General features: G+C 38.0%; 1 protein-coding gene and 1 long non-coding RNA gene across 2 annotated transcripts in view; one reads left to right on the top strand and one right to left on the bottom strand.

Annotated features, from left to right (window-relative positions):
* The window catches only part of LOC139777482 (nose resistant to fluoxetine protein 6), a 29,335-nt gene that overhangs the window by 1,764 nt on the left and 1,107 nt on the right, over window positions 1-26,464 (top strand). The window contains exons 2-12 of the mRNA XM_071714923.1: window positions 2,946-3,142; window positions 11,648-11,856; window positions 21,694-21,947; window positions 22,044-22,214; window positions 22,547-22,640; window positions 22,719-22,838; window positions 22,958-23,123; window positions 23,727-23,902; window positions 24,664-24,793; window positions 25,177-25,494; window positions 26,207-26,380. Coding sequence (XP_071571024.1) covers window positions 2,946-3,142; window positions 11,648-11,856; window positions 21,694-21,947; window positions 22,044-22,214; window positions 22,547-22,640; window positions 22,719-22,838; window positions 22,958-23,123; window positions 23,727-23,902; window positions 24,664-24,793; window positions 25,177-25,494; window positions 26,207-26,332 — 1,961 coding nt within the window. The 3' untranslated portion in view covers window positions 26,333-26,380. The remainder of the gene's footprint in view (window positions 1-2,945; window positions 3,143-11,647; window positions 11,857-21,693; window positions 21,948-22,043; window positions 22,215-22,546; window positions 22,641-22,718; window positions 22,839-22,957; window positions 23,124-23,726; window positions 23,903-24,663; window positions 24,794-25,176; window positions 25,495-26,206; window positions 26,381-26,464) is intronic.
* On the bottom strand, window positions 5,137-15,343 carry LOC139777483 (uncharacterized). The gene is made up of 3 exons (XR_011719374.1): window positions 15,082-15,343; window positions 6,035-6,076; window positions 5,137-5,395 (listed from the first exon to the last, which is right to left on the bottom strand). It is a non-coding gene; the product is annotated as an uncharacterized lncRNA (long non-coding RNA).

Here is a 26,464-nt window from a genome sequence, read left to right on the forward strand (position 1 = left end):
GGACTAGTTTAGATGCGCAATTGTTATGATTATCGACAAATCACCAAAGGTCTCATCATTTTATGAAACTCTTACAATAACGTCATGATCGAAGAGCTTTGACCTAGTTTGCAGTTTTGATTTAATAAACTTTCTGACACCCTCGTAACAACCCTCGAGTCTTTGCTTCTATATGCTTCCTGCGAATACTGCATTACGGAAATGAAATTTGGCCGCTACTATTTTGAAGATGACACTCGGCAACAGATTCAGAAGAGAATCAACAGTGAAGTCGTGCAAACGAATCGCGCTGAAGCATTAACATAAATTCAGAACGGAACTATACTTGAGTTTGAAATGTAGAGAGAGCGAGAGAGAAAGAGAGAAAAAGTGCAATTGTTTCCACGAGACAAAATTTGTCCTAAAGAATTTTTCGTACTAATCAAAAATGTTATTTTGTTTTCTCTACCAGTACACACATCACGCATTGTCTACTCTTTTTACTTTCATACTACATTACATATTTTCCAATAATTTATTTACAGGATTAGATATTTTGTTTACAGAATAGAGTTATAAACAAGTTTCTTCACGCTTCTGATAAATTAAGATAAATATATATTACGCGCTTATAATTTAAGTATAGAATGAAGTATATATAAAAATGTACACTGTGAAAATGTTTATTACGTACTGGTTAGAGTCTCCAATATTCCGATAATCTCGACCGAGTAAGCGCTCTCGACATATTCATGCAAATTTCCTCGGTTATAAAAATCCGCATTGTTCGATATCCGTATTGTAAAATATTATTACGCGTTTCTATACGTATAACAGCACACTACATAATTAAATTAAAGTAAAAGAATGAGAAGTACGATTATTTTACATAAGCGACATAATCATAATCAATCACAATTAACTAATAACGTCGCCGCGGTCTACGGTATCATTATCGGGGGCCGTCCGTCCGCGATTTAGAAAGTGAGAAAGGCTTGAGAAGCTGAAACAGCCGGGCCCGATGAAAGCATGCAGCTACAGCGCGATGCAGCGCGATGCAGCGCGGGCTGCAAAGTCACATTCGCGCCGCGCGGATTTACAATGATTTCCGGTCTACGAGTTACGTCCGCATTATCGATATCCGCGGCAATAACGTCGACGGATGCGTCGATGGCCAATTGGCCGCGCCGTCCTATTTCGCGAAACTTGCGAAACAGCAATCATTGCAGCCGCGCGACACCCAACGGCGGGAGCATCTTCTCGCCGCCGCGATCCGGGCGTACATGATAGCGGCTCTTAAACGAGCCGAGGCGCGCGTCCGTAATTACACTTAGAAAGCGACGCTAATTGTCGGAAGCAATTTTTTTATCCTTGACTCTATTAATGACTCGCTTATACCCTCGGTAGGATAACGATGTCATTTATGTATATATATACATAGAGAAATTTTTGAAACGTAATTTAGTTTTTAGAAGAACGATCGAATGCAACTTTGCAGCCGCGCACGCCATGCGCGTGTCTGTCGAGCGTGAAAAGTACTTAGAATATATATTATACATTTAAATCGGTGGGGGGGGGGGGGGAGTCACACAGAGTCAGACAGTTTTACGCGCCGACGGAAATAACTGCGTTAAGCAACGCGATCGCGAAATATACGACGAGACTAAACGAAACTTGGGCAATTATCAAGTTACCGCGCGGCGAGGCAATAAAAAGTTGCATCGGCAATTTCGTGTCTCATTGTTGCGGAGATTATTTCCAAATGCTATGCGGAAAAAGGACTCTTGCATTAGGCAATCTCTTTCGGTGTTTTGATCTCGCGGCTGTCATAACGCGCCACAACGAGTCATTATTCTTAAAGCCAGATTACCCATCAATCAGCCGGACTCGTGTTACACCATTGTCGAGAATTCCACCGCCGAAATGCGGCAATAACTTTACGGCCCCAAAAACAATTCTGCAGTGATTTCATAGGCTCCTTCTGTCTACGCAATATATCATGAATATAGATAGAAATTGAAATTACGACGTCCGACAATTTAACTTAACTTAAACTTTCGCTGCAGAGAAGTCTCACATCGTCTTAGAACGCGTGAACGAGCCGGAGAAATTATTATCGTCTGCGCGCGGTTGAAAGTATGCGGTATGTTTTATTTCTATAACGTTCCGTTTATATATGTTACGGCCTCTTAAAATTTCCACGGAGTTCATTTGCGTAATACCGATACTTCCAGATTATCGCACAAAATTGATCACTTTCGCGATAACGGAGCGGCGCGTTATATGTTCTTACCGGTGCACGGTGGCGATCGGTTTGACGCGCGAACATGTGCATTGCACATGCAGCCCGACTGTACTTTCTACTCTCGTGGTCAACACGAGTCGCTTTACGTAACTGACAATGAACCTTCCACCGACAGCCATGTAATCAAGCCCCTCGGGGAACTTGAGACAAACGAAATTTTATTGCGCTCCCGGTGCAGACGGTGACAGAGACGTTCGAAGAGAAAGACGGCGGGGGGAGAAAAAAGTTATGAAGCAACCGAGGCGCAGCATCCGGGTAGCTACCGGAGAGATCTCGAGAATAATTTTTTTTCCCCGAAAAAGAAAAAGTCGCGCGTATCACCCGTGCGATGTTTCCGTGCGAATTTGTCGCACGTCGTCATGCATTTCTACAATATAATGTCAGAAGTGCTCCTCTTTCTCGTCTCTCTCTCTCTCTCTCTCTCTCTCTCTCTCTCTCTCTCTCTCTCTCTCTCTCTCTCTCTCTCTCTCTCTCTCTCTCTCTCTCTCTCTCTCTCTCTCTCTCTCTCTCTCTCTCTCTCTCTCTCTCTCTCTCTCCCCTCCCCCCTTCGTAAAAGACACGCGATAAAAGTCACACGAAAGCGGCATGCTTATCTCGCTCGTTCCGCCCCGATGACCGACAAATTATATTTTTCATCGTTTCGTCTGGCTTTTCTTTTCAGTGTCGGACGCAAGTGGCCGTTACTCCTCGCAATTTCACTTTGGTAATGGCTTCTGGCTGGGCTCGATCACTCTCTGCAGGGAGCTCAATATCACCGACAGAAAAACTATAATGAGCGTCGAGGAGCAACCACCTTTTTCCCTAAGATTTCATGTCGCAAGATTTTACCTAAATCTCCCGACGGAGGTCGACTTTTCGGTAAGTCATTGACTTACAGTATTGCCATGTTATAACTTAGATTTGCTTAACGACAAAAATTAAGTAATTAGTCATTAACTAATAATGAATTTTATTTATTCATTATTTTATTTATATATAATTGGCTAAAATAAATTTGAAAAGTATATCTTTTTATATACATTTTTCAATGTATAATAATAAATATGTATGTTTTTTTTATACTTGATACAATCAATTACATGAATAAAATGATGTTGCATTAGCAGCATTTTAACTGGAAATAATCTTGTTAATTCAATAGCAGTATTAATGAAATAAATACTTGTTTTATTAAAACAAGGGCACGACGTAATGAATTAACAAGATTATTTCCAATTAGACTAATGATATTAATACAACATTATTTTTCTCATGCATGCACAATTAGAGATACCTACATTAATTTACAAATATTTTTGTAAATTTGATTTTTAGTTATTTTTATTAAGTAATATCTTAATATCTAATAGTAAGGGTAATATCTTTTAATGATTTTTATTAAATATATAGCTTGTTATGATCTTATCACTGTCGCGGATCATTACATTATTCATAATGGAATGCAACGAAGCGGGTAGTATTACAATATGCAACACATTTTGTGGATTAGTGTATCTCCTATTCGACACGGTTTCATCATTTCGCACTTGTATTCCACGATTGTGCATAAACTACGCTGCACGGGAATTAATTAAGCACGCATCGATACCTCGCTCAAGCTGACGAAATCGTTATGAAACATTATATGTCTCTGTGGTATATCCCTCGAATTATTTATCCATTAATATATGTATGTTGTTAAATAACTATTGTTTATCATAAATAATCCACGTTTAATCACGATAACAGAGATGCGAGATATCACGATACTAACATTTTTAAATTATTGTTCTCGTATTATCTCTTTTATATACGTTAAAATATTAAATTACTTTGATATAATTGGTATGTAAGTAATAAACTCTGAGATAATTTATAATTTATAATTTATAATTTATAATTTACAATTTATATCATAAAAAATTCCATTTTGAAATATCTGTCTGTCACGAAATGTTTGTTAAATCATTTCATTTATCATTTTCTTTCAAATGATATAAAATCGAATTGTCGATAAACAAGGATAAGCTATGAAGGATTAAATTGACACATTCAAGATTAAATATAAATAATATTCGGTGGCGCGGTTTTTCAATGAAATTAACAGAGATATGTAACTGTGGAATACTTTCACTATCCTTCTTTAATTATGCTTTAATACACGTATCGAAACGATCTGTAACGGTCTTGTTTTTCTAATGCTCCAATTTATACGTATATGTGCTGCATAATTGAAAAGTCTGTACAATATTGATCTTTCTTTTGCACATCGGTTATGTAATATTTGATCGCGGAAAAATACAGGAAGACTAAATGCTGACTTTAACTTTTAATTACGAAGTATTTGGAAAGAAAAGATAATAAAAAGAACGTACTTAAATATTGACAATGTTTTACCCTATATATATATTTTTTTTTATAAATAGGTACTCATTTAATTTTATTACACATAAATTTCAACACATAAACTGTTTTCCAATCTTCGTGATCTACGAAAAATAAACCCCAAGATAAACACCATAAAGTTGATTAAAAATACAATTATGAGAGACACACAATATATGCTGGAAATAGAAATAACTCAAAATAGGGCACATGAGGTTGGTAAAGATATCCTCTTTTAACGATTAAGAAAGCCCATGGGGTTTCACGAACTATAGAGTGGGGTAATGAGGTCAACATCCCGCATGGCCGATTTACTCTCGGAAAAAGATCTTGTTACTCATTAAACAGGAGACTGAGGGAGCGTCAGAGGTATTCTAGAGGTAGACCAGTTGGGAAAAATTGGCGGTATAATGAACATTCCCAAAGGGCGGAATTAGGAATATCACATCAAGGAAGAAACATAACCGATTAAAGAATTACAATAATGGTTAGCAACGAATATCTCTAATTTAGGAATAAAATTAGACACAATATCACATGTTCTCATGACAGAAATTCGTTCTTAGTACATATCTTTTTTGCTGTATTAATAACGAAAGACACCTCTTGCGAAATTTCGAAACCCTCGGTTACAACTATGAACTGCCACGCTACTTTTTATAACACAGTTCTGACTTAAATAAAACAAAAGATCGTCCAAAACAGCGTTGTTCAACAGCTTCCACTGCTCAGTGACAGAATATATAACTGCAATTTCAACATCATGCGGAATTAGAAACAAGAGCGATAGGCACAGTTTCCCTATTAATATATGATTCTTCATGGTGTTCTTTGCGAAAATTTTCTTTTCAAACTTCTATCTAAACATAGTGTTTGACAAAAAGTGTGTAAACAACAATAATCAATATATTTATTAGATTTGAGAAACTTCTTTCTTAATCATTCCATCATTATTACTTTTTATCACGCTTACTCTACTTATGAGTTACTTCTTATTATCTTTTTATTTATCCTTCCGAATTTTATCCTAGGCGATTAATATTTAATATATCTCATAATTAATACTTTAATAAAACATGCAAATAAATGTGCAAATAAACGACGCGCATTACGAACTTTATTTTATAAGCTCTGCGTGCACATAAGCGCATTAAATCGACAAAAAGATTCCATATAATCGCATATATTCCAGGATTATAAGTACTATAGTATTAATCTCTTCTAGTTCATCCACTTTAAAGCAAGATCTGCGAGGTATTGTCTTTATCTGTGATACTTTCGTACTTTTAACTTGAATTTTTAGTTATTCATATCTCTTATATATAGTAATACAATTTTCACAGATCCATTACATCATATTGAAATAAAAGATAATTTGGGACTCACCAATACGAAGCGCAGCAGCGGTATTGTCGTAACTACGTTGACCTGGAACACGCAAATATAGCCAAATTATAATAACGTTCAAAATAACAAACTTCAAAAAGTAATTGTTGCACGTATTGAATTTTTTATCTTATCTTATTTATTTTGTCGAATAATAATAAAATACAATTAATTATATAATTTCTAAAATACAAATAACTTATAAAGAATTAATTATCTCACCTAAGTTGTTCGCCTAAGCCCGATACTTTCTCCTCTTCTCAGATTTGTTCATTACACTCACACAATGATCATTTACAAAACCGATTAATTATTACTAGATTGTTAGGCTTGTTTTGTGCAAAGCAAAGAGTAGTGTGGTGAATGGAACAACAATACGAGCTAAATAAAAAGATGTTATCTTAATAAATTAGTTTATTCACACGACATAAACATAAAAATTAAGAAAAAATAAAAAGTAAACGTTTCGGCTAGCCTCACTTTGACCTTAGACCCACATTTCCGAACCCTCTTTTTGTTTCTTTCATATATAATTTGACATGTCACGTAAGATCGACAATAACACTCGCCATTTTAATTTTTTAGTATAATTATTACTTAAATTAAATTGTATTCGTACTGAAGAAGACTAAGTAAAGCCGCAACATTTACTTCTTATTTTTTCTTAATTTTTATATTTATGTCGTGTAAATAAACTAATTTATTAAGATAACATCTTTTTATTTAGCTCGTATTGTTGGCCCATTTATCACACTGCCGATTAATTAATTATTAGAATATGACAATTGCACAAGCACCTCCGTTTTCGAAACACATGAAATATTATTAATAAACCAATGACATATGTTACGACTTTCCGATTTTCTTTTCTAATATATGTATCCTGTGTTAAGAGAAAGTACCACAATTTAGATTCGTACCTTAAATGAATCAGTCGTGCAAAATATCTTCTATGAAAAAGAAATGTCACGTTGATATGCGAATCATTTCTCATTACGAATTATAAGAGTTTATTAACCGCGCGGATTAATATAAGCGTTGTTTGTTACCTATAAACGTGTAAGGAATAATAATTTTTGACGAAGGCACTTGCAATTGCGTCTAGAAGGATAAAAACGCAACGACACGCGAAGCAACCACCACTGCTTTCAAGTTTCGAGATACGAATGATAATGCGGCGAGCTTGCGTAAACAATAGGGAGCGGCACGCAGGTAGCACATTAAAACAAATGGCAAGACCACGCCAATCAAATGTTATTGACCCGACAGATTTAATACTTCATAAAATTCACATCCAATATTCACGTTAAGCAGCGTTTACACATGCAATGATTAGTGGCACCAACTGGCATTCATTGGCGCCAGAAACCGTTGCCATTAAACTGGCAAACTCACAAGTGTTTACACAGTGATGCTATTGGCGTATAATATGGAAAATATTTAACATTTATCAATTAAACACACAGTAAATGACAGCAAGCATATATAACCTCGAATTTTACGCTTAGGCCTGACACCAGTACTGCTAAAAGTTAAAATATCTTAACTTTCGATTCTCTGGCGCCAATAACCGCCAGTAAACGCCACATTACTAGCGCCAGTTTGTATCAAGTGTTTACACTTGCATTTTTACTGGCGCTAGTCGATTGGCGCCACTAATCATTGCGTGTATAAACTTTGCTTTAGTTTCTGGTATTTTGAATTAACAATTAATACAAACGATGGATATATATTGTGACTTTCTCTGTGGGGTTATTCAATGCGACTGTTCATGTGTGACGTACGCCACGTCACGCCTCTCTCTCTCTCTCTCTCTCTCTCTCTCTCTCTCTCTCTCTCTCTCTCTCTCTCTCTCTGTCTCTCTTTCAAATGATAGATTACATTGCTGATAGGCGGATAACTCGAAACGTGATACGAATATAGATTAGTCGAATCAATATAATGTCAATGCGTCGATAAATGGTCGCTATCTGGTCGAATGGCGGTTGATATCTTTTGTCATAATTGTTTTTATATCAATTGAGCAATTGTAAATATTTCTATTAGATTTTTATTATCTTTTTGCCAATTTTTAAAAAAATTTGGTTAATTAATCAATAATTCTTTAAAATTTCTGTTAAAAAAAACAGTCAAGTTCGCTCACAAAGCTTCCTCTATGAGGAAGCCAAAACAAATAAATACTAATAATTATACATTAAATAAAATACAAGCTTCCTCATAGAGGAGCTTTGTGAGCGAAGACAAGTTTCCACTTGCACACTTTAAAACTATGAGGAAGCAATGTGCAAGTTTCTACTTGCACACGTTTTACTTGTATTTTTTACATCAAATACACAATAATGCATGTACTCTGGCTGTACTAAAAATCTATATTTTTCTATATTTTACGTCACGTATACTAGAGATTTTCAGTACTGACAGTTGCTGACAGTAAATATCGGAATGCAGCCTATGCTTTTTCGATTTTCCGTCAATTCGATATAGAGAGAACTGGCCAGAAAGACAATAGATATCTTATAGACAATCTTATAGATACAAATCGACATCGAGACTACAATTCGATTAATCATTTCCGGTTCGTAAGGGTTGATAATACAACGACACACGGAGCGGATCTCGCCGCTGCTTGTCCGCTCTCGGTGTGCGAGTGATGATAACGCGGCGATCTTGTGTACAGAGCGTTACAGGCGTGTATACGCCCTGCATACCAAAACAACAAACGCCGTACGTTACGCGCTAAAGCAACAGACGCCGCGCGCCAAAACAGCGACTAACTTTTAACTGCACGGGCGGGGTTTGGCTGGACCCCAAGCGCTATTTTTCCTATACGTATTTTCTCAGTTATGCGATATATCAGTTATTTGTTTTATTATTACGTATGTCTAAAACTTGCATGTTACATTACTTTTAGAGAAAACAAAAAAAACTTGTGAAGATCCCTGATGTAGACTCCATCCGTAACTATATGAAAAATAGTCGAAAAATTATGAAAAATAACGCGTGTATTTAAGGGTTAAATCTAACGTTTACGAAGAATAAAGTTACTTATCGATCGAAAAAATACTTATGCAAATTAATTTATTATTTTTAAAAATATTATCAAGCTACAAAGATTCAACTTGATCGAAAAAGCACTTCTCTATTTACTTATGGTAATTCATTATTTTGTTACTTTGCGCCTTTTTAAATGTTTTAAGAGAAATGAGATTATCGTGTATATTATCATGAATTTTTCTTTTAATCTTTTATACATCAAGAAGGTAAAACTCAACTGCTATGAAAAATGTATTAACTAATTGTAAGTAGCTTTCCTTTCTTTGATTTATTATTTCACTTCTCTCAACAAAAAGTTTGAAAGAGAAATGTAATAACAAGACAAAATTTTTATTTTCCAATTACAAAACAATTAAGAATAAATTTCATTCTTCAAAGTTATAGCGAATTCGATTGGACGCACTAGTGCGCACTCAGTGCACATTAAAGCCGTTGTACACTGATTTAATTTGTAATATTTAAAGTAAAATGCAAATATTTTGACTTATAAATGCCCAATACATATTTTACCAAATAGTACAATAAAGATAATTGAGGATTTCGTGACTTAACCCGTTTATATTAAACATACATTTTACGTTGATTCGTGTACAACGGCTTTAATGTGCACTGAGTGCGCACTGGTGCGTCCAACCGAATTCGCTATTAGATTTAACATTGTAAATTCTCTTTAAGTCAAATAATTATTCCAACTTTTATTTACAAAAAAAATTAAATAATCTGTACGTAACATTAAACTTTTCTATTAGTATATTAATTAAATAACTGCTTAATTTAGGAATTATAAATTATTGTTTGTTAATATGTACATAAGCAATATAATTATTTCCTAAATGATGCTTAAAATGCTTAAATTCGAATGTATCTACCGCTTTAAATATTTCGTTGATTCAAATGTACTTTATCTATTTTCAAATTAAGCGTAGAGAAATACACTAACTGTCAGATTGAACAATTCAATAGCAAACTTATACGTCGTTAAAATAGCTGTTGTTTATTAACAATTAATTTAAATTCTAAAGAATAATAACGTATTGTCTGCACTGTCTGCAGATTAGAAACCAAAATACAAAATCATCGATATACGGTGAAAATCAATGTCTATATCCGTAATAAAAATTGAACAAAATTTTAATTAAAAAAATTTTTTAACTTATCGAAAGTAATAGAAAATATTGCATAGATCGGTTACAGTTTTGTTAAGTCGGAGGTCTAGTAGCAGCTGGCAAACCTGCAGTTTAACTTTCAATAGGAAAAGTAAGTTTCGGCATTTGCGCTAATAAGATTATTCGGTGACTTAAATCCCAAAGTTCCTCAAATTCTCGGTTTCAAGTGCTGGGAATCTGGTGCTTTCTGTCTTGTTATCCTTACGAAGTTGGACGATATCATTAGGTACGTGCTTAATTAATAGAATTTCCCGTCTATAAAGTGATTTTGTGATTTACGGGTTATGATCCGCGCAACTTACCAAGTTATTAATCTTATGACTGCCGGGAAAGTCACTTTTGTGGCTCTGAACAAATCTCGAAATTCTGCGCAATGTGTATGTTATTTATATAGATAAATTTTTGGGGGAAAAAAAGGACACTATTTCAATGAAAAAATGCCGGCAGGCTAAAGGTTAAAGAGAAAAAATCCGTCGCATCTTTCGATCTAGAACCAGCTTCTAAATTCAATAAATTCAGCATTATCGAGCGGAAATCCTCCCTGTCTCTCTCTTAATAGTAAGAGCAAAAATGGAACTACACGCGGTGCCCTATTGCATGAACCGAATAGAAAAAGTATGAACTGCGTTTTTTCGTCGCCACGTTCTCATTTCCATTGTTGCGCGATCGATAGATCGACGCGATTAAACGAAAATTATAATCTCGAACATTGAGCAAGCTTAAAGGCACTTGCACAATGCCAGGCAACAGGGAATAGAAACAGAATTTCCGACGCATTAGATTTTTCTATTCTTCATTGCCTGTACCTGACCAGTCACATAGTGATTTGATTTTATATGACACTTTTAGTGATTGGTCAGGTATATACAGGCAATAGAGAATAGAAATCCAACGCGTCAGAAATTCTGTTCCTATATTCCCTGTTACCTGGCATTGTACAAGACCCTTAACCGTCACTATATTTTTGCGCGAATACATGAATCCTTTTAATCCAGTAAAGATTACCGGCCGTTTGAATCCAGTTACAGAAAATTCAAATTCCCGTCACTCTCTTTTTCATGCATAAAAGCAGCGAAGTATGCAATGTACGCGTCACAGGAAACAGAGAACGCGCAAAGTTTCCTTGCATTTCTCTATCAATTTCTCTGCAAAAAGCGCATTTCTCTGTCAATTTTTTTTCTTTGTAATAAATTGTCAGTGTACCTTTCAATAAATTAGCACCTTTTTCGGGGGGTGGTTTTTGGGGGTAGCATTTTTGCAATAAGTAAATAAGGAGACACCGAAATGTGGAAGAAAGGTACTCTACCCCGCAAGATTTGTTAATGAAATAATAAGTTTCGTCGAAGGATAGAGAATACTTCGCTCTAACGAGATCATTTCATTTTCTTTCCAGACACGTCAAGTGTTTTTGGGTCTCTGCCTGCCGGGTACATGCGATCGCGCATCCCTGACCTCGATGCTAAGGGCCAGCGCTGATAGAGTCGAACGCGAGGGCAATTCGACCTATCGATCGAGCGGCCCGAAAATTCGCGTTGTTACAGTGAAGCCCGTGCCATCCAGCAATTACTGCGCCTGGCAAGATCCCAAATTTTACGTCCTCTCGTGAGTAATCCTAAAAATCCTCTTACAACCGAACCGTAAATCGCTCCGAAAGCATCGGGCCAGGGAACTCGTGATATGACCTTTCGCATCGCATAATAATATCATTAATTTAATATTATTGGAAAATGCATCGATTCAGCGGAAATATGTAATTGTTAGTTAATTCCATTTCACGAGCGTTGACTGTTGCGATTATATGCACAAATATTATTCACACACGATACTGTTTAAACACGACGGTTTCTTTTTTGTATTACATGATGCTTTTTCGCGGCGTTCCATAAGACTGTCTTCGATAATAGAAAAATATTATTCATGCGATTTAAAGTGAGCGAAGCACTTGAGCTATCTAACGGTGTAACTTGGAAAATTTCATTCCGGGACGCAGTGCTCCGGCGGAACTTATGAAACTTGCTTGCCGTACTTTCGGTAAACGCAGGCAGATATCTCCTCCCCCTTATTCGTATCCCTGAATGCCAAAGTTGATATTCCGACGATATCGAAAGAAGAAACGTGGTATCCAAGAAAAGTCTGTTTCCTACAGATCGAAATATTTGTTTTCAATTCGAATGTAACTTTGCTTAACTGCATGTATATACATACATGCGTTGTCTGCAAGAATAATTCGACGATATTAAACTGTATGGCGCATATAAAATATTTTTAAATTAAGAATAAACGAATTTTGCGTAATTAAAAAAAGAAAAGATTTTTTTCCCAATTAAAGGACGCGGTATTTCGAATGTAAAATATTCATATATTGATATCCGAGATTGAAGTGATCTAAAAGCATTATTTTGTCCGATGAGTACAACGTTGTGTCCGTTGCATACAATGTTGTAAGTTCCATTTTATCGGCTATTACGAAGTAACCGCCCAGCCTTGCGGAATGAAATTTGTGAGAGATAAAATAGGGTTATATTTCAATGACCCCCGACCGATATTGTTCCGCGTTAAAACGCAATTTTCCGAGCGGAGCTGTGCACATAATATTTTACGCTTACGCGCGTTTACTTTAATAAACAAATACGGAGAAACTCGCGTTTACATAAGAGGAGCATGATTCCTTAAGTTTAAGATTCGCGATATGGTCAGGCGGTTGACAGAAATTTTGCAATCATTTATTGCGCAACGCGATATGCGACAAGAGATTTCATTTTGAGTAACGAATTAATGTACGACGCGCAGACGAGATAAAAATACGTCGTAATTAGACGCGTGCCGCCATGGCGAGCTTAAAAAGTAATTAATTACAAGCTCCCTCATAATTCTCGGAGAAAATAAAGCGCGACGGGATCATGCGGCGACAATATATATACTTATAATCTCTTTAAAAAATGTTCGTAAATTAGTTAATATTAAAACGCTATATAGCGTTCAATCCTTTCATTTTCAGTATAGCGAGAATCTGGGTTTATCATCTTTAATAATATATCGCGAGTAGAAAATACCTCTTTTCGTAAATTTTTCATATATTTTTTTGCATTTTCGTATATAAGAAATTAATACTGCTGATACTATGTATTTTACACTGTTGGAAAATTTCTATACTTTTGTGAAAAAATCTGCTGGTTAAAGTTTTTGTGTAAAGTAATCAACATATACATGTGTAGATTTAACATATGTCTGCTATGTTAGTTAAACTTAATAACAAATATAAAATGTAAAATTACTAAAATAATTTAAAAAATAAGTTAAAGTAACATAATTTACAGAAAAAGAGCGTTGATTTTACTCTATAACAGAAGTGAGGATGATTCAACATAAAGTTATGTTATGTGTACACACAATTAACTTCAAATTACGACCAAAATTACATTTCTTTTCAGTTCAAATATTAACATAGTATCGATGTTACCATTTAACACATCCATATTGACACAAACATTTGAGTGGACCGTTTGGGACATTGATTTATGTTACATTTAACACAAATTTTCCAATTGTGTACGTTTTAGCGACGTAAATGCAGTTATCATAAATTCTCCTAATCGAATTGTGTCTCATAGGAGCGGATTAAAATAGTCAGCTGTACAAACGAATTATACTCCTAAATCTACGAATGGAAATTAGTTTAAGCTCCCGCTGCCCAAGTTAGAAACTGCGTCGAACCGAACCGAAAGACCGAGGAGTACGTACTGTTCTCGTGCACTGGCAATTAGGGCATTCGAAGAGTTCAATCCACGACAGTAGTTATGTCGCTCGATATCCCTGACGTGCGAGTGAAAGCAAGAGTTCGGCAGGATTGGCTAATTTCGACCGCGGATTGCAGTCGAACTTTGATTATATACACCCGAAGTTTCGGAGCCTCGTTAACCGGAACGGAGATAGGCACGTAAGCGGATTCCCCCCCGTCTTTCGAACTCTCTCGTTTTTCCTGCTCTCTGATCGAAAGTTGTACTTTGTCCGGCGCTGTTTTCTATTCGGCTCGATGGGAACGGTATTATTATCGCCGGCACATATACGCCACGCCGCCAGATTATTAATTACGCGGTCGAGATATAGCCGCACGCGAAATATGGTTTATGCGCATCTGACGTAGCCGGTTATGTGAGCGCGTAAGCGGTACACTTGCGAAAAGAAAGTGCGGGAAGTATGTTGCACACGTGAACGGTTATAATTGCCGGGAGTGCAAGCGGCAATCGCGCAAGCTCGACGAGTTTGCACCCTGCGTTTACCCGACCGCACACGCTACATTAATGCCATGGCAATGAATCGATACTACGAGATTTATCGCACAGTTCTCGGATGATACCTAGCATCACCATTGCATTCCATTACGCGAATTACCGTCGATATATTTACAAGCGGAAGGGCTTAATTCGTAATATGAATTATACGGATACACGTTTCGCCTAGAGTCGTACAGAAAACAAACGCAAAACAGCTCAACGCAAACTCAATCAAGAAGCTATTATTTATGAGAGATAATACCCAATTTAACTTGGGTTATTTGTTATGTAACTTCGATATGCCTTAACTGGACGTCCTTGGTATTTCGCAATTTGGAACGAAGCCCGAGAGAGCAAAGTTTACGTCGTAGGTATGTACCGCACGAACGGCCGAAGAACGCCGAAAGAACGCGGGACAGGTCGTAAGAAAAGCCTCCTTTCCTTCCCTTTCCTTTTGCGTCAAGTTTTCTAATTTGCGCCTACCCGGGAAGAAAAAAATCGGCGACACCGACTGTTCGGAGTCAGTGCCAAACACGTTAGTTAGCATACTTACTTTCGTTGCGTTTCACTCACTTACGACTCGCGTCGCTCATCTAATCGAAAGGAGAGAATTACGACCGTCGATCGGTTGCATAATGACGCTCGTGCGATCTGGCGGTGTTCGGCAAACAAGGCGAACGCAAACAGCCGGGGTATGACACGGATGTCAAATTGAGCAAGTGTCCGTTGCACAGACCCGCGCGGACGATGCAACCGCGCCAACGTGTCACCATCGTCCATCAGTCTTTTCTAACTCCCGACTCCCGGCATTTCGTTACCGCGGCGCGGCGTATAACGCGCGCCGGCTGCTCTTGCCGTAAATGTAATGTAAATTGCATAACTCCCCGGTCAGCGCTGAAAACTGACCGCGCCTAATAAGAACGGGACACGTTCATCGCGCTATCGCGATCCTAGTCTATATATGTATCGCGTAATAAATTGCACGCGATCTCGCGACATGCGATCCCCAATCCGTGCTTCGCGTCTCCACGCTGGAGTTGCATTTTGAAGAAATGCATATTTCATTGATTCACCGCGATTATCTCAACCGCATCCTTTTCGTATTATGCATGTAAATGAGACGTTGCCGAGTCGTAGCGATCATTGGCTTGTCACATTCATGCACGGTGTTATTAATGTTCATTCATAAATAGCCGTTTTTATCCACCGTCTTCGATAAACATTGCAAATGTAATAAAATACCGTATAAGTTACATGTGAATAATCTACGAATTAAGAAGTAAAAAGATAACTCAAGTGTATGGTAAAGGTTAGAGGATAAAACCAATACCATGAGTTAGATTTATTTTGTTATTTTTAACTACCATGTGCGTCAAAATTTATTAGTTTGAAACAAAATAGGATTATTTTAACTCCATTGGTTTAGTAAAATTAACATTGTTTTAGTTAAATTAACTACATATTGAGTAGGAGCAGTGGCGACCTATGGAATAGTTAAAAATTACTCAAAATTCAGTTTAATTTAACCCTATGAATTTAACAATGTAGTTAACGACAGATTACGTTAAATTCTCGTCAAGGGAGAAATCACACGATATGATGGTGGATTATTTCTCAGGCATACCATATGCTGCGCTCACATCGTTAGACGATTAACCAGAATTATCATGATATTACAATATTACGTACACATATAGTATTATGATTGCGTAAAGGCAGCATGATACGATTTAAATGGTTAGCGTTACGCAGCTAATTGTGAGTCACCGATTAAGTGCATGATACAGGAAAGCAAGAACTTTTTCTCAACGTTACAGAACGTTAATCATTTACGCCTACCATGCACCCAGGAAACCGCGTATTGCATAAATCGTAATATATTACAAAGCATCCGATTGAATCGCCGATTGCCGAACGCCATACGTGCCGCCGAAGGCGCTGGCAAAAAACTGACGTGCGACGCCAATAATAATTCCGGACGGCCAATTTTCTGCATCGGCCCGTGTTGCGGTGTATTACATCAATCCGTGTTTTGCAATAACGTTATTTCTTATACCGGCGCAAGGAATGTCGGTCGCAGAATTCGAAGAAATTGAAAAAAGGCCGCGCACACATGTTGCATAAAATTCGTACTCGTTATACCGAGCGATAGAATTCAGATGGACGGTGTTTTTGCAGATATATACGGACGATGTAATTCAACGTCGTGTTAACTCGCACCGAGTGAAGCAAATTGGGATAAAACTGAATTACGTCTTGCTCAACTTGAGCAAGTACGATATAACTAATGAGATCGTCAACCCGACATTCAGCGAAAGTAACTCGGTTAGTTTTTAACACCGTCCAATGTTAACGAACGGGATCGCAAGAACGAACGTTCGTAAGAAAACTGCATATTGCCTGACGATTTAAATGTTCGAGCATACTGGGAGAATCGTTTGAACCCTCGATGATGCCACGATACGCCCCAGTTGCAACTATTATTGCAGAACAACGCGACGCGTTCGTGTCCTTGCGCGTAATGCATAATAACGATATGAAGTTAACGAGAACGAGACACACACACACACACACACACACAACGCGAGATTGTCCGCCGCGGGAAAATTGCGCGCGGTTCAACTTCCAAGGAGAGTTACAATCTAATGGCCCGATTTAGCGGCTCATACGGCCTGCCTTAAAAAGTTATTCCGCGTCGGCACATAGAGAGACTGGTTCCCGCGAATTTGCTCATGAAAAGTTTCACGGCTTTCAGATACGCATCGTTTCCCGATTCGCTTCGAAAGGAATTACGGGCGGCCCGAATGGATAAGAGTGCATCGAATCTCCCGGATTTGACAAACAAATCGGACTACACCGCACCGCGCCGTTGCGTTACGAAAGTAATTCAATTAGTCGCGCGTTTAAACGACAACGAACGTCGGCCCGCATTTATTATTGAGTGAAATATCTACGAGGCAATTTCAACGACGAGATGGAAAATGAAAAATTTCGTAGTCTCCTAAGTGCGGCCTGAGACAACACGGATAAATCAAACGTGATAAACAAGGCTCCACGCGACGACGCGACACGCGCGTTAAGTTATTACGGCTTAAATTACCAATCGATAGGTTGCTTCACCTCGCGATGGCCTCTCTAATCCGTAATGTCGGAGTGTAAGCCGTAAAATTGCGTTAAATAATTACAGCGTTAATACAACGTTTACCAAGGACGAAATATTCTATAAAGTAGTATACCGCTGTCCGCGTTGCAGATTATCGTTAATGCTTAACGGGCTGCGCTAAACGATTACGATTTTCCTGTTAAAACCTTTATACAAAACTTTCGTTACGATGTAAAACCCATCGCAACAAACACGAGGATTTAATGCGAGAGTAAAAATTAAAAGCAGTAGTATTAAAATATACATGTAGTGACTTTTGTGAGATATTTTAATGCTGATAAAAAATATCAATATAAAATGCGATGAAAATATCATAAATGATTAAATATATATGCAATTCACGATATACAACGAAAAAGTCAGAATAACGTATTACAACCTGAAATCTCAAGATAGCTGCATGGAAACCCAGTTTACCGAGTCGCTTGAAATGAGGAGAAAACGCATGGGTCGTAAATAATCCTTCTGGTTGCAATATGTCACAACACTCAGCGCGTAATTCTTCAAAAATCGCTCCGGATAACGCCGACTGTATATCGTGTTGCGTCCAAGAGCTTCGTGGCTCGAACGTTATATGTGCGGTCTCTTAAACTTTAATATAAACGCTTCGGTATAGGTACTTCGACCATAGTTTACGCGATATCCGTTGTTCATGCACAAGTCGAGGATAATATTTACGCAGAGCGGTTTGTTGCACGGCGAACAAACAAGACGACGTGACAAGCAGTTTATTTTTCAACACAATTCTAAACACAATGCAAACATTCATATAGAGCAAATGGTTTTACGTTACAATTGCTACGAATAAGTCGTATCTCGTTTTCGAGTTTTTTTTTTTATTTTAATCGCTTTGATTTTTATTAATCGGACAAGTTATAAATTCAATGAATCGGTTAACGGAAATGAAAATAAAAATACACTAGATCACTCTCTGACGGAACTAGAAGGAAAATATCGCTCAGTTGAACAGCTGACCCTCAAGAGTGCGACGTACGTAATGTCCGGCGCACCGGTGTGCAATTATGCACCGGGCCGACCGTGCATCGCGCGCACTTGCACGCACGTTGTGGACCTATTACGCAAGATTATAGAAAGCCCCCGGTTGCACACGTGAAAGTGCGTTCGCGCTATCGTCTGCATTCCGGCAGAATGCGGGCCGCGGCGGATGCAAATCGTGTCCCGAGGCGAGTTCGGGTACCAATCGATTGCATTCGAGGTGGAAAACGAGTCGGATGAGCGGCCGCATTATTAACGGCATACAGTAGCCCGTTTATCCCGCGTGAAATTTCGACAGAGTTAGCAACATCTCCGATATCGCGATATCGTCAAATGATATTATTGAGCTATTTCGCTGTTTCTTAACCTTATTATAATATATGCGACCTCGTGCACGTGGGCGTATTCCGAGAACACTGTAACCTTGCGATAAGCGCGTAACTTTCAGCATGTTGTCAACGTGCACGCAATTGCGACTGTGTGGTAAATATCCTCACGTTTCCCCACCGCGCGGTGATAAACGAGGATATCAGAAAGGGAGCGAGGAAACGGGAGCAAATCGTATGAGAGTTTAACTGATGGTGACACGAAACGAAAGCCCCGCTGATATAAAGTGAACGGATGTATGATAGCGAGTTAAGTAAGCTGAACTGACTCACCAGAAACCGATGCAGCAAACCATCACAGGCTCTGAAATAAAATATAAAAAGACGATTACTGACAATAAATTATACGAAAGAAAGTTTATTTTGCGTCATTTATTTGTAACAACTATACCATATATACAAAAGCTTCGAGACAGTTATCGAAGATCTGCGATTTATTTCATTGCACGTTCAATACTTCGTTTAAAAAAATGAGAAAAAAGTATCTTTAGCGAACGAAAGTTACAAACGCGACGGCGGTGGCCAAAGGATTAAATCAGAACAGCGAAAATGCGAGATACGTGAGAAAGACAAAGGAGAAAGGAAAAGAGAAAGAGAAGAAGAAGTGGAAGAAGGCGAAAAAAGGTCGCAACAAAACTTCGTTTGAGAAACTTTTGTTTCTTCGCCTCGCGTCTAGATCGCCTCTGTTTCTTTCTCTTTGTCGAAATTCGCGCATAGCGTGTTAAAATGGGTCAAATCTAAAAAAAAGAGAGAAACAAGAGAGAGAAAAAAGAAAGCCTGTTGCCATTCTATTTCGTGCGGCGAACCGCATTTAAGCTGTGCACAAATGTGCCGCGGGGAGAAGAAAGAAATCCGCAAAAGCCTCCTCTCGTGTGTTCGGAGTGTGTTCCGACAGGAATAATAATTTAAAGCCGACAAGGAGATATAAAGCGGAAGTTCGTTCGGCCGTTAGCCCCGAAAATAAGTGCGCGGTCCGTAACTACGAAATTCATTGTCCGATTCCGCTTTATCCGCCAATTCCCGTTCGTAATTTTCTGGTAGTCGATGATACGGAAATATACAAGTAGGATATTCCTATAAAATAACTCTTTTTAATTTCACACAATCAGATATATATGCATTAAAATATAAACATAAATATATAGAAATTATATATAAAACTTCAAAGATACTATAGACTTCTTGTTGTTTAAAAAAAATACCTATAATTTTGTGTCACACTGTGTGTTAACGTATCAATTAAAATTTTTTAAATAATTCTTGATAATATGTGTCAATCAGTTTGAGAGAAAATCGATTCATAAACGTCTATGAATTTATAAAATATGGGCGTGTTATTAAATCCTCTCTAATTACTCCGCAGCATGTCTATCAATTATAAATCCCAATTGTGCACATAATCTTCAACGCGAAAATTCGATATCACGTCCAGCGTAGTTCCGTAATGAAGCACGGACATGTCAATTTTTCATCGCGAAACTGTCGGATTCACTCGTGATTAACCGAATCAATGAGGATCGCGCCCGGGATTCGTCATAATTTAGAACTGCATGCGAATTGCACCGCGAATTACATTGAGTTATGAAAACTTGTTGCAATTAAGATATAAATTTTAACACTGTTATAAAAAGTTTTTATACAAGGAAAGAGTCGACCGTATCCTCGCTTAAGAAAGCGAATCTTTTAAAATATTACGTGTAAACTCTCCCTTTTTCTCCTTCCTTCTGTTTTGCACTTCAATGAACATTCATCGTATTCAATAATGAATAGACAGTGGGAACACATGTGTGCTTTGCTTTTCGTCGTAATTAAGACAGAGGATTATTACATAATTTCTGAAAAGATTAAATTTCCGTGGGAGCGACCGCGGAAAATCGCACCGAGTAGTTTTCCGAATTTAATTTCCCGGAACATTAAGCTCTTCGGCTCCGGCGACTATATACACAGAGCCGGAGTACGCCGGAAATTGAAAAAGTTAACGCGAATGTACAGCGTACTCTCGGTGATATTTGATTATTAAATTGATTCGTACTGGTCTTTTGGTCCTTGAAATTTTCTAACGCCGTTGCCATCAGTTTGAGCGACATGCGAATTGATTTGCGAAACCAGCCGCGTAGCATGTGAGCACTAACACCGTATACGCGCACATCCCTCTGCGATACAATGCATACGTGCTGAATGCAGAAGTTAGTATTGTTAGTGAGAGACAAAAGCGATACACGACTATAGAACACACCTTGCGTCTTCATTTTATGAGCTCTGGTGTAAAACTGCGACTAAACACGCCTCGAAAGACAGTGAATTTCTACTGTCGCCGGTACATTTAATCTTTTAGTCCCACTCGCGATATATGTATTCAGTAATACAGTGTTAATACTTCGTATTCATGTTCAACTTTGCGATAACTCTGTTAGGGCGAGAAAGTTTCCGAGCGATCAAGGAAGAAAATATATATTTGTTTCCTACACTGCGCACAATTTCGTAATGACCTTTCACGCGAAGCAGTAAAAGAGATCAAGAAAATAAAAATATATTATTACACATACATATACACTCTTGATACGTCTTGTTGTCGCTTTCATTGTAGATTTACTCACGATGAACTATACTATCGTTTCAGGGCCATCGGCGGCGCGATATTGATGCTGATGATCTGCGCGGTCGTGTACGAATACAGATCGCTTCCCCTCGCGAGGGACATCGAGTCTTCGAGCGTGTCGAATAACAATGACAAAACCAACGATTTTATCGACAAGAATCTGAATCAAGAGCGCAGGATCTCGATGGGACAGGAAAACGATCAGGAGCTGATCGAAAAGGGGAGGAAGCATCCGCAAAAAGAGAGCCCCGTTCAAAGGAAGGATTGTAGCCAAGGTTAATGGCGTATATCTACATCTCTATCGGCACCTTATCGCGTCGGATATATCCTTAAAAATTCTTCAACGCAATCTTTGTCGCCACTTTTTTCAGGATTCTGGCTGAAATTTTTACTAGCGTTCAGCCCTATCGTCAACGGAAGTAGGATCATCAGCACCGAGCCTGCGGCCAAAGACAGTCTGACTTGTCTCCACGGACTTCGCGTGTTCTCCTTGGGATGGGTTATCATGGTGCACACGTACATTCAGGTCTTCTCGATCGCTGGTAATTTCCGTGAGAGTTGCAAAAATAACGACTTTCCAAAACGAACGAACGTTAACGGCAGAAAGCGTGGAAGTGTAGAAGCGTAAAACGAGAAGCGTCGGAGATAATAGCATGGGAAAATTTTGTTTCTCATTAGCAACGCTTCAAACTAATTTGATCGCTCTACTTTCTATAAGTGGCACTCGATGCAACTGATAGGCGTTATGATGTAATGGGGACGTATCGGGTTTCCCGATCGGCGGATAATCGAAGCCTCTCTTCCTCGCTTTATACGCGTATATACTTTCACCCGACAATTCCGCGATTAAGTGTTTCCTCATTACGCTTTGCAGAGAACAAGACATTGCGAACGGTCACAGAAAGGAATTTCATGTTCCAGACCGTCAGCAACGCGACATTTTCCGTGGACACTTTCTTCTTTATTAGGTAACGAACACAATGCGCGTCAATAAACATTTTATCGCGCTAATACCAGAGATTAATTTTCGACAATTGTATTGACAGTGGCTTGTTGGTGACGATACTTTTCTACCGATCCTTGGGCAATCTCAATATCGAGAAGGGCAACTTTTTGAAGACGAGCTTCACCAAATTCGTTATCATGATTTTATACCGATTCGTCAGGTATCTATTTCAGGCGTTATATAATTCCTTCCGTTGAGAGAGAAAAGCAATTCAATTCGGATAAGTTATAGATGATATACAGTTCTTATCTTGATCTCTCTGTCTGTGTTTTCACGAAGATTGACGCCAGCTTATCTGTTTGTGCTGGGGATGAACGAGATCGCTATAAAACAAGCCCAGGCGAAGACAGTCTTTTCGCCCGTTATTATCGATCACCTGACCTGCGAAAAGTTCTGGTGGCGAAACGCGCTATATTTGAACTCGCTATACCCGCGCACGGAAATGGTAAGTTGATTTATGTTCTGCTTATCCTAATGTTTCCTTTCCTATTTTTCTCGTTACTGGTGTATCTTATGAGGCAAAGCTTTCAACGAAACATGAAACTTCTCACATGCACTCATTTTGTAACAGCATTCGCGCCGAATACGTATTTATATATATTGTATATATATATATTTTTTTTTCGAAAATTGAAAAAAATATTGATCCCATAACACTAAAAAAAACGTTATTGAGTGTTATAATTACCGAAAGATGCATAACGGATTGAAAAAGAAGATTGCGAAATTATTTTAATGCTTCTTTCGAAACAACGGTGCCTTAAGTTCTTGATGATACAATAAATACGGGTAACGAAGAATATTGCGTAATACGCGGTTATGTAAAAAACGAGTTAACAACATACTTTCGACGAGCGATAGGTAGAGAGAACCCGTAAGGATCGGTTTTTACGTCAAAGTGATATTTAATGCGTCTCGCCTTTGCCGCGGCGCGCGCGCCTGAATTTTCCTCTCCGTGTGTCCTAGTTCTCTTTACTTTCGCAATCCCGTCGCGATGCAATATCTGCTCGGCAATTGATTCGCGCCTATTACATTAATAACTTTCTAGTGCATGATGTGGAGCTGGTACATGGCAAACGACACGCAGTTCTACGTCCTTGGGATACTTCTTCTTTTGCTCTCGGTGAAATATTTCAAGACCGCGGTCGCTATCGTTTCGCTGCTGATCGTCTCTTCGTGGTTCACTACGTTCTCGATAGCCTACAGCAATGATTACATAGCCAGGTAATGTCTTGGAGACTACCGATCGATATTACACACGTATCGTCACACATTTCGCGCTTTCTCCGAGTTTGCTGCGGTAAACGATACGCTTGTAATAAGTTAACGCCGCATAATATTAACGATACTTATTACTTCGCTAGGTATCATGAATATTAATGCGCACGACTAATTTATAGCAAGACAGTTTTAAAAAGAAATATCTTTCTAAGAAATCAGATAAGATGAGACGTAAGAATTCTAAGAGAAACAAGATAAAAAATATTAATTAAAAAATTATGCTTAAAAATATGTCTTGTTATTTCGAGAGTGAGTTTATTATTTAATTATATCGAATCAATTCGTTGAAATTGTTTATAACCAGTTCGCAGAGAATCTTAATTTTATATTAACGAGAGAAACAATTTCAATGTAACAAAGGCCTTTCACGGCTATTCAATGAAACGCAACAATTGGAATACGCAGCCTCTTACGACGCCCGTATGACTTGCTCTCCCATTGAATAAAGTCCCTCGGTCTTTTTATTCGGAACTGGGTGGAATACGGGGTGGAGGAACAATGCAATAAGCCCAGGTATCTGTCGAAGCATCGCCTGTAATTGGAAGCAGGCTTTCATTTCAGACAGCTTCATGGCGATGCGCGTGCCTATTATAGACGTACTTTGCATTATTCGCCCGCCCGACCGACCGACGCGGACGCGGCAATTTCACCGCGCGCGCGATATTGCGTACACGCTTAATTCCTTTATCAACACTTCGACACAGGATCCAAGAGCCGTTTGCCCTATTCGATGAACTCTACGATAAACCCTGGCTAAGAGCGGGCCCGTATTTCATCGGCACGATTAGCGGTTACATTCTCTTCAAAACCAAATGCCAGCTGAAGCTACCTATGGTGAGTATTTCGAAACACACTATTCCCAAGCGGTTTTGCGCTATCGGGTTAATCATTTAGCCAATCAGTCAGCGATATATTCGCGTATGCCTCGCCGGCGCGATAATGACGCGATAATGCGGATTTGCCGAACAATTGCATAATCCGTGTATTTATAATATATAATATGCGCGACGAAGGCTGCGAACAATAGGATGATTAAAAATGATTGCGTAAAATGTAAAACGATAAATATCTTGATACGAGTAATTTCCATTGTAATTTTGAGTACCCTTAAACCACGAAGATTGTTAACGGTGAGATTGCTATCTACTCATATATCGCGCGTTGTTTTTTCAGCGTGAAATTCTTTCTGTGAAACTAACAGAATCTGAATTCCACAGGGAGCGGAATTAATCGGGTGGATACTGTCCGCGGCCATTATGTTCTCGGTGGTGTATGGACTATATCCCGGAAATTTGACGGTGATGGTGAGCTCCGTATATGCTGCCTTAGGACACACCGCATGGGCGATGGCCGTGGCTTTTATCGTGATCCAATGTTGCACAGGGTCAGCCCGAATGATCGACAGTTTGCTTTCGCTTCGACTAATGTATCCTCTCTCGAGACTCACGTATTGCGCTTACCTAGTGCATCCTGTTATCATGATGATCACGACTACACAGATGGACGGGCCGCTGCATATCCATAATGGGATGGTGGTAAGATAAAAGGAAGATTTTCTGATCATGAAGTTCGTATTGCTACATAATTTTCACATAGAAGGGTCCGTACGTAATATCATAGTACTTCTATGTATACGGAAAAATAGAAAATAACGTAAAATAGAAATTTTAAAATTTTATATGCGACTTTATTTTTATGACAGATTTTAAAAAGAAATACGGAAAGTCAATAGTTCTCAGATATTTTTTATCGCTTATAAATTGAGTAGCTTTTAATTACTTCGTGACACAAATTGTTCGATATATCTCAACGATAAGTAGTGATGATTATTAAGATATAAATTAAAAAATTCAATATTACTTTTGAAAATATTACATATAATATAAACTTGCAAAATAAAAGCTAATTATAAAATGTCATATGCACAGTACATCTCTTTTTATAATAGAATAAAAAAACTTAATATCACTTTTGAAAATATTACATAAAATATAAACTTGCAATATAAAAGCTAATTATAAAATCTCATATGCACAGTACATCTGTTTTTTATATAAATGGAATATTATTTTACATTTTCAACTTCTTTTCTCACGTAGAAACATTCTCTTCTCGATTACACTTTTAACGAACCATTCTATATAACAGATACCACTTTTAGAATCTTAAAATAAAATATTTCAGTTCAATTTATCCTAATTTGCAATACAAGAATTGTATTAAGTGCTATGCATATTTCTTCCGCAGCTTATCCTCTATTTCGGCAATTTAGTAGCCTCGTACTGCCTGTCGTTCTGCATTTCTCTCGCTTTCGAAGCGCCAGTGGTAACTTTGTTGAAAATTGCATTTACCTCGAAGAAGAGGGCGAGATAGAATGCGATCGTTCGCCTGATAGAGGGATAAATGCGATTATCCAGCACAGTAAGTATGTAGAAATTATGTACGTGAATTTATCAGATAGATAATGACTATATGTTGCAACTATGCATTTGTCGCTTATCGCGT

Source organism: Temnothorax nylanderi, unplaced genomic scaffold (assembly GCF_030848795.1).
Source record: "Temnothorax nylanderi isolate EJ_2023f unplaced genomic scaffold, tnyl_v1.0 TNYL_tig0150_pilon, whole genome shotgun sequence".
Classification (NCBI taxonomy): Eukaryota; Metazoa; Arthropoda; class Insecta; order Hymenoptera; family Formicidae; genus Temnothorax; species Temnothorax nylanderi.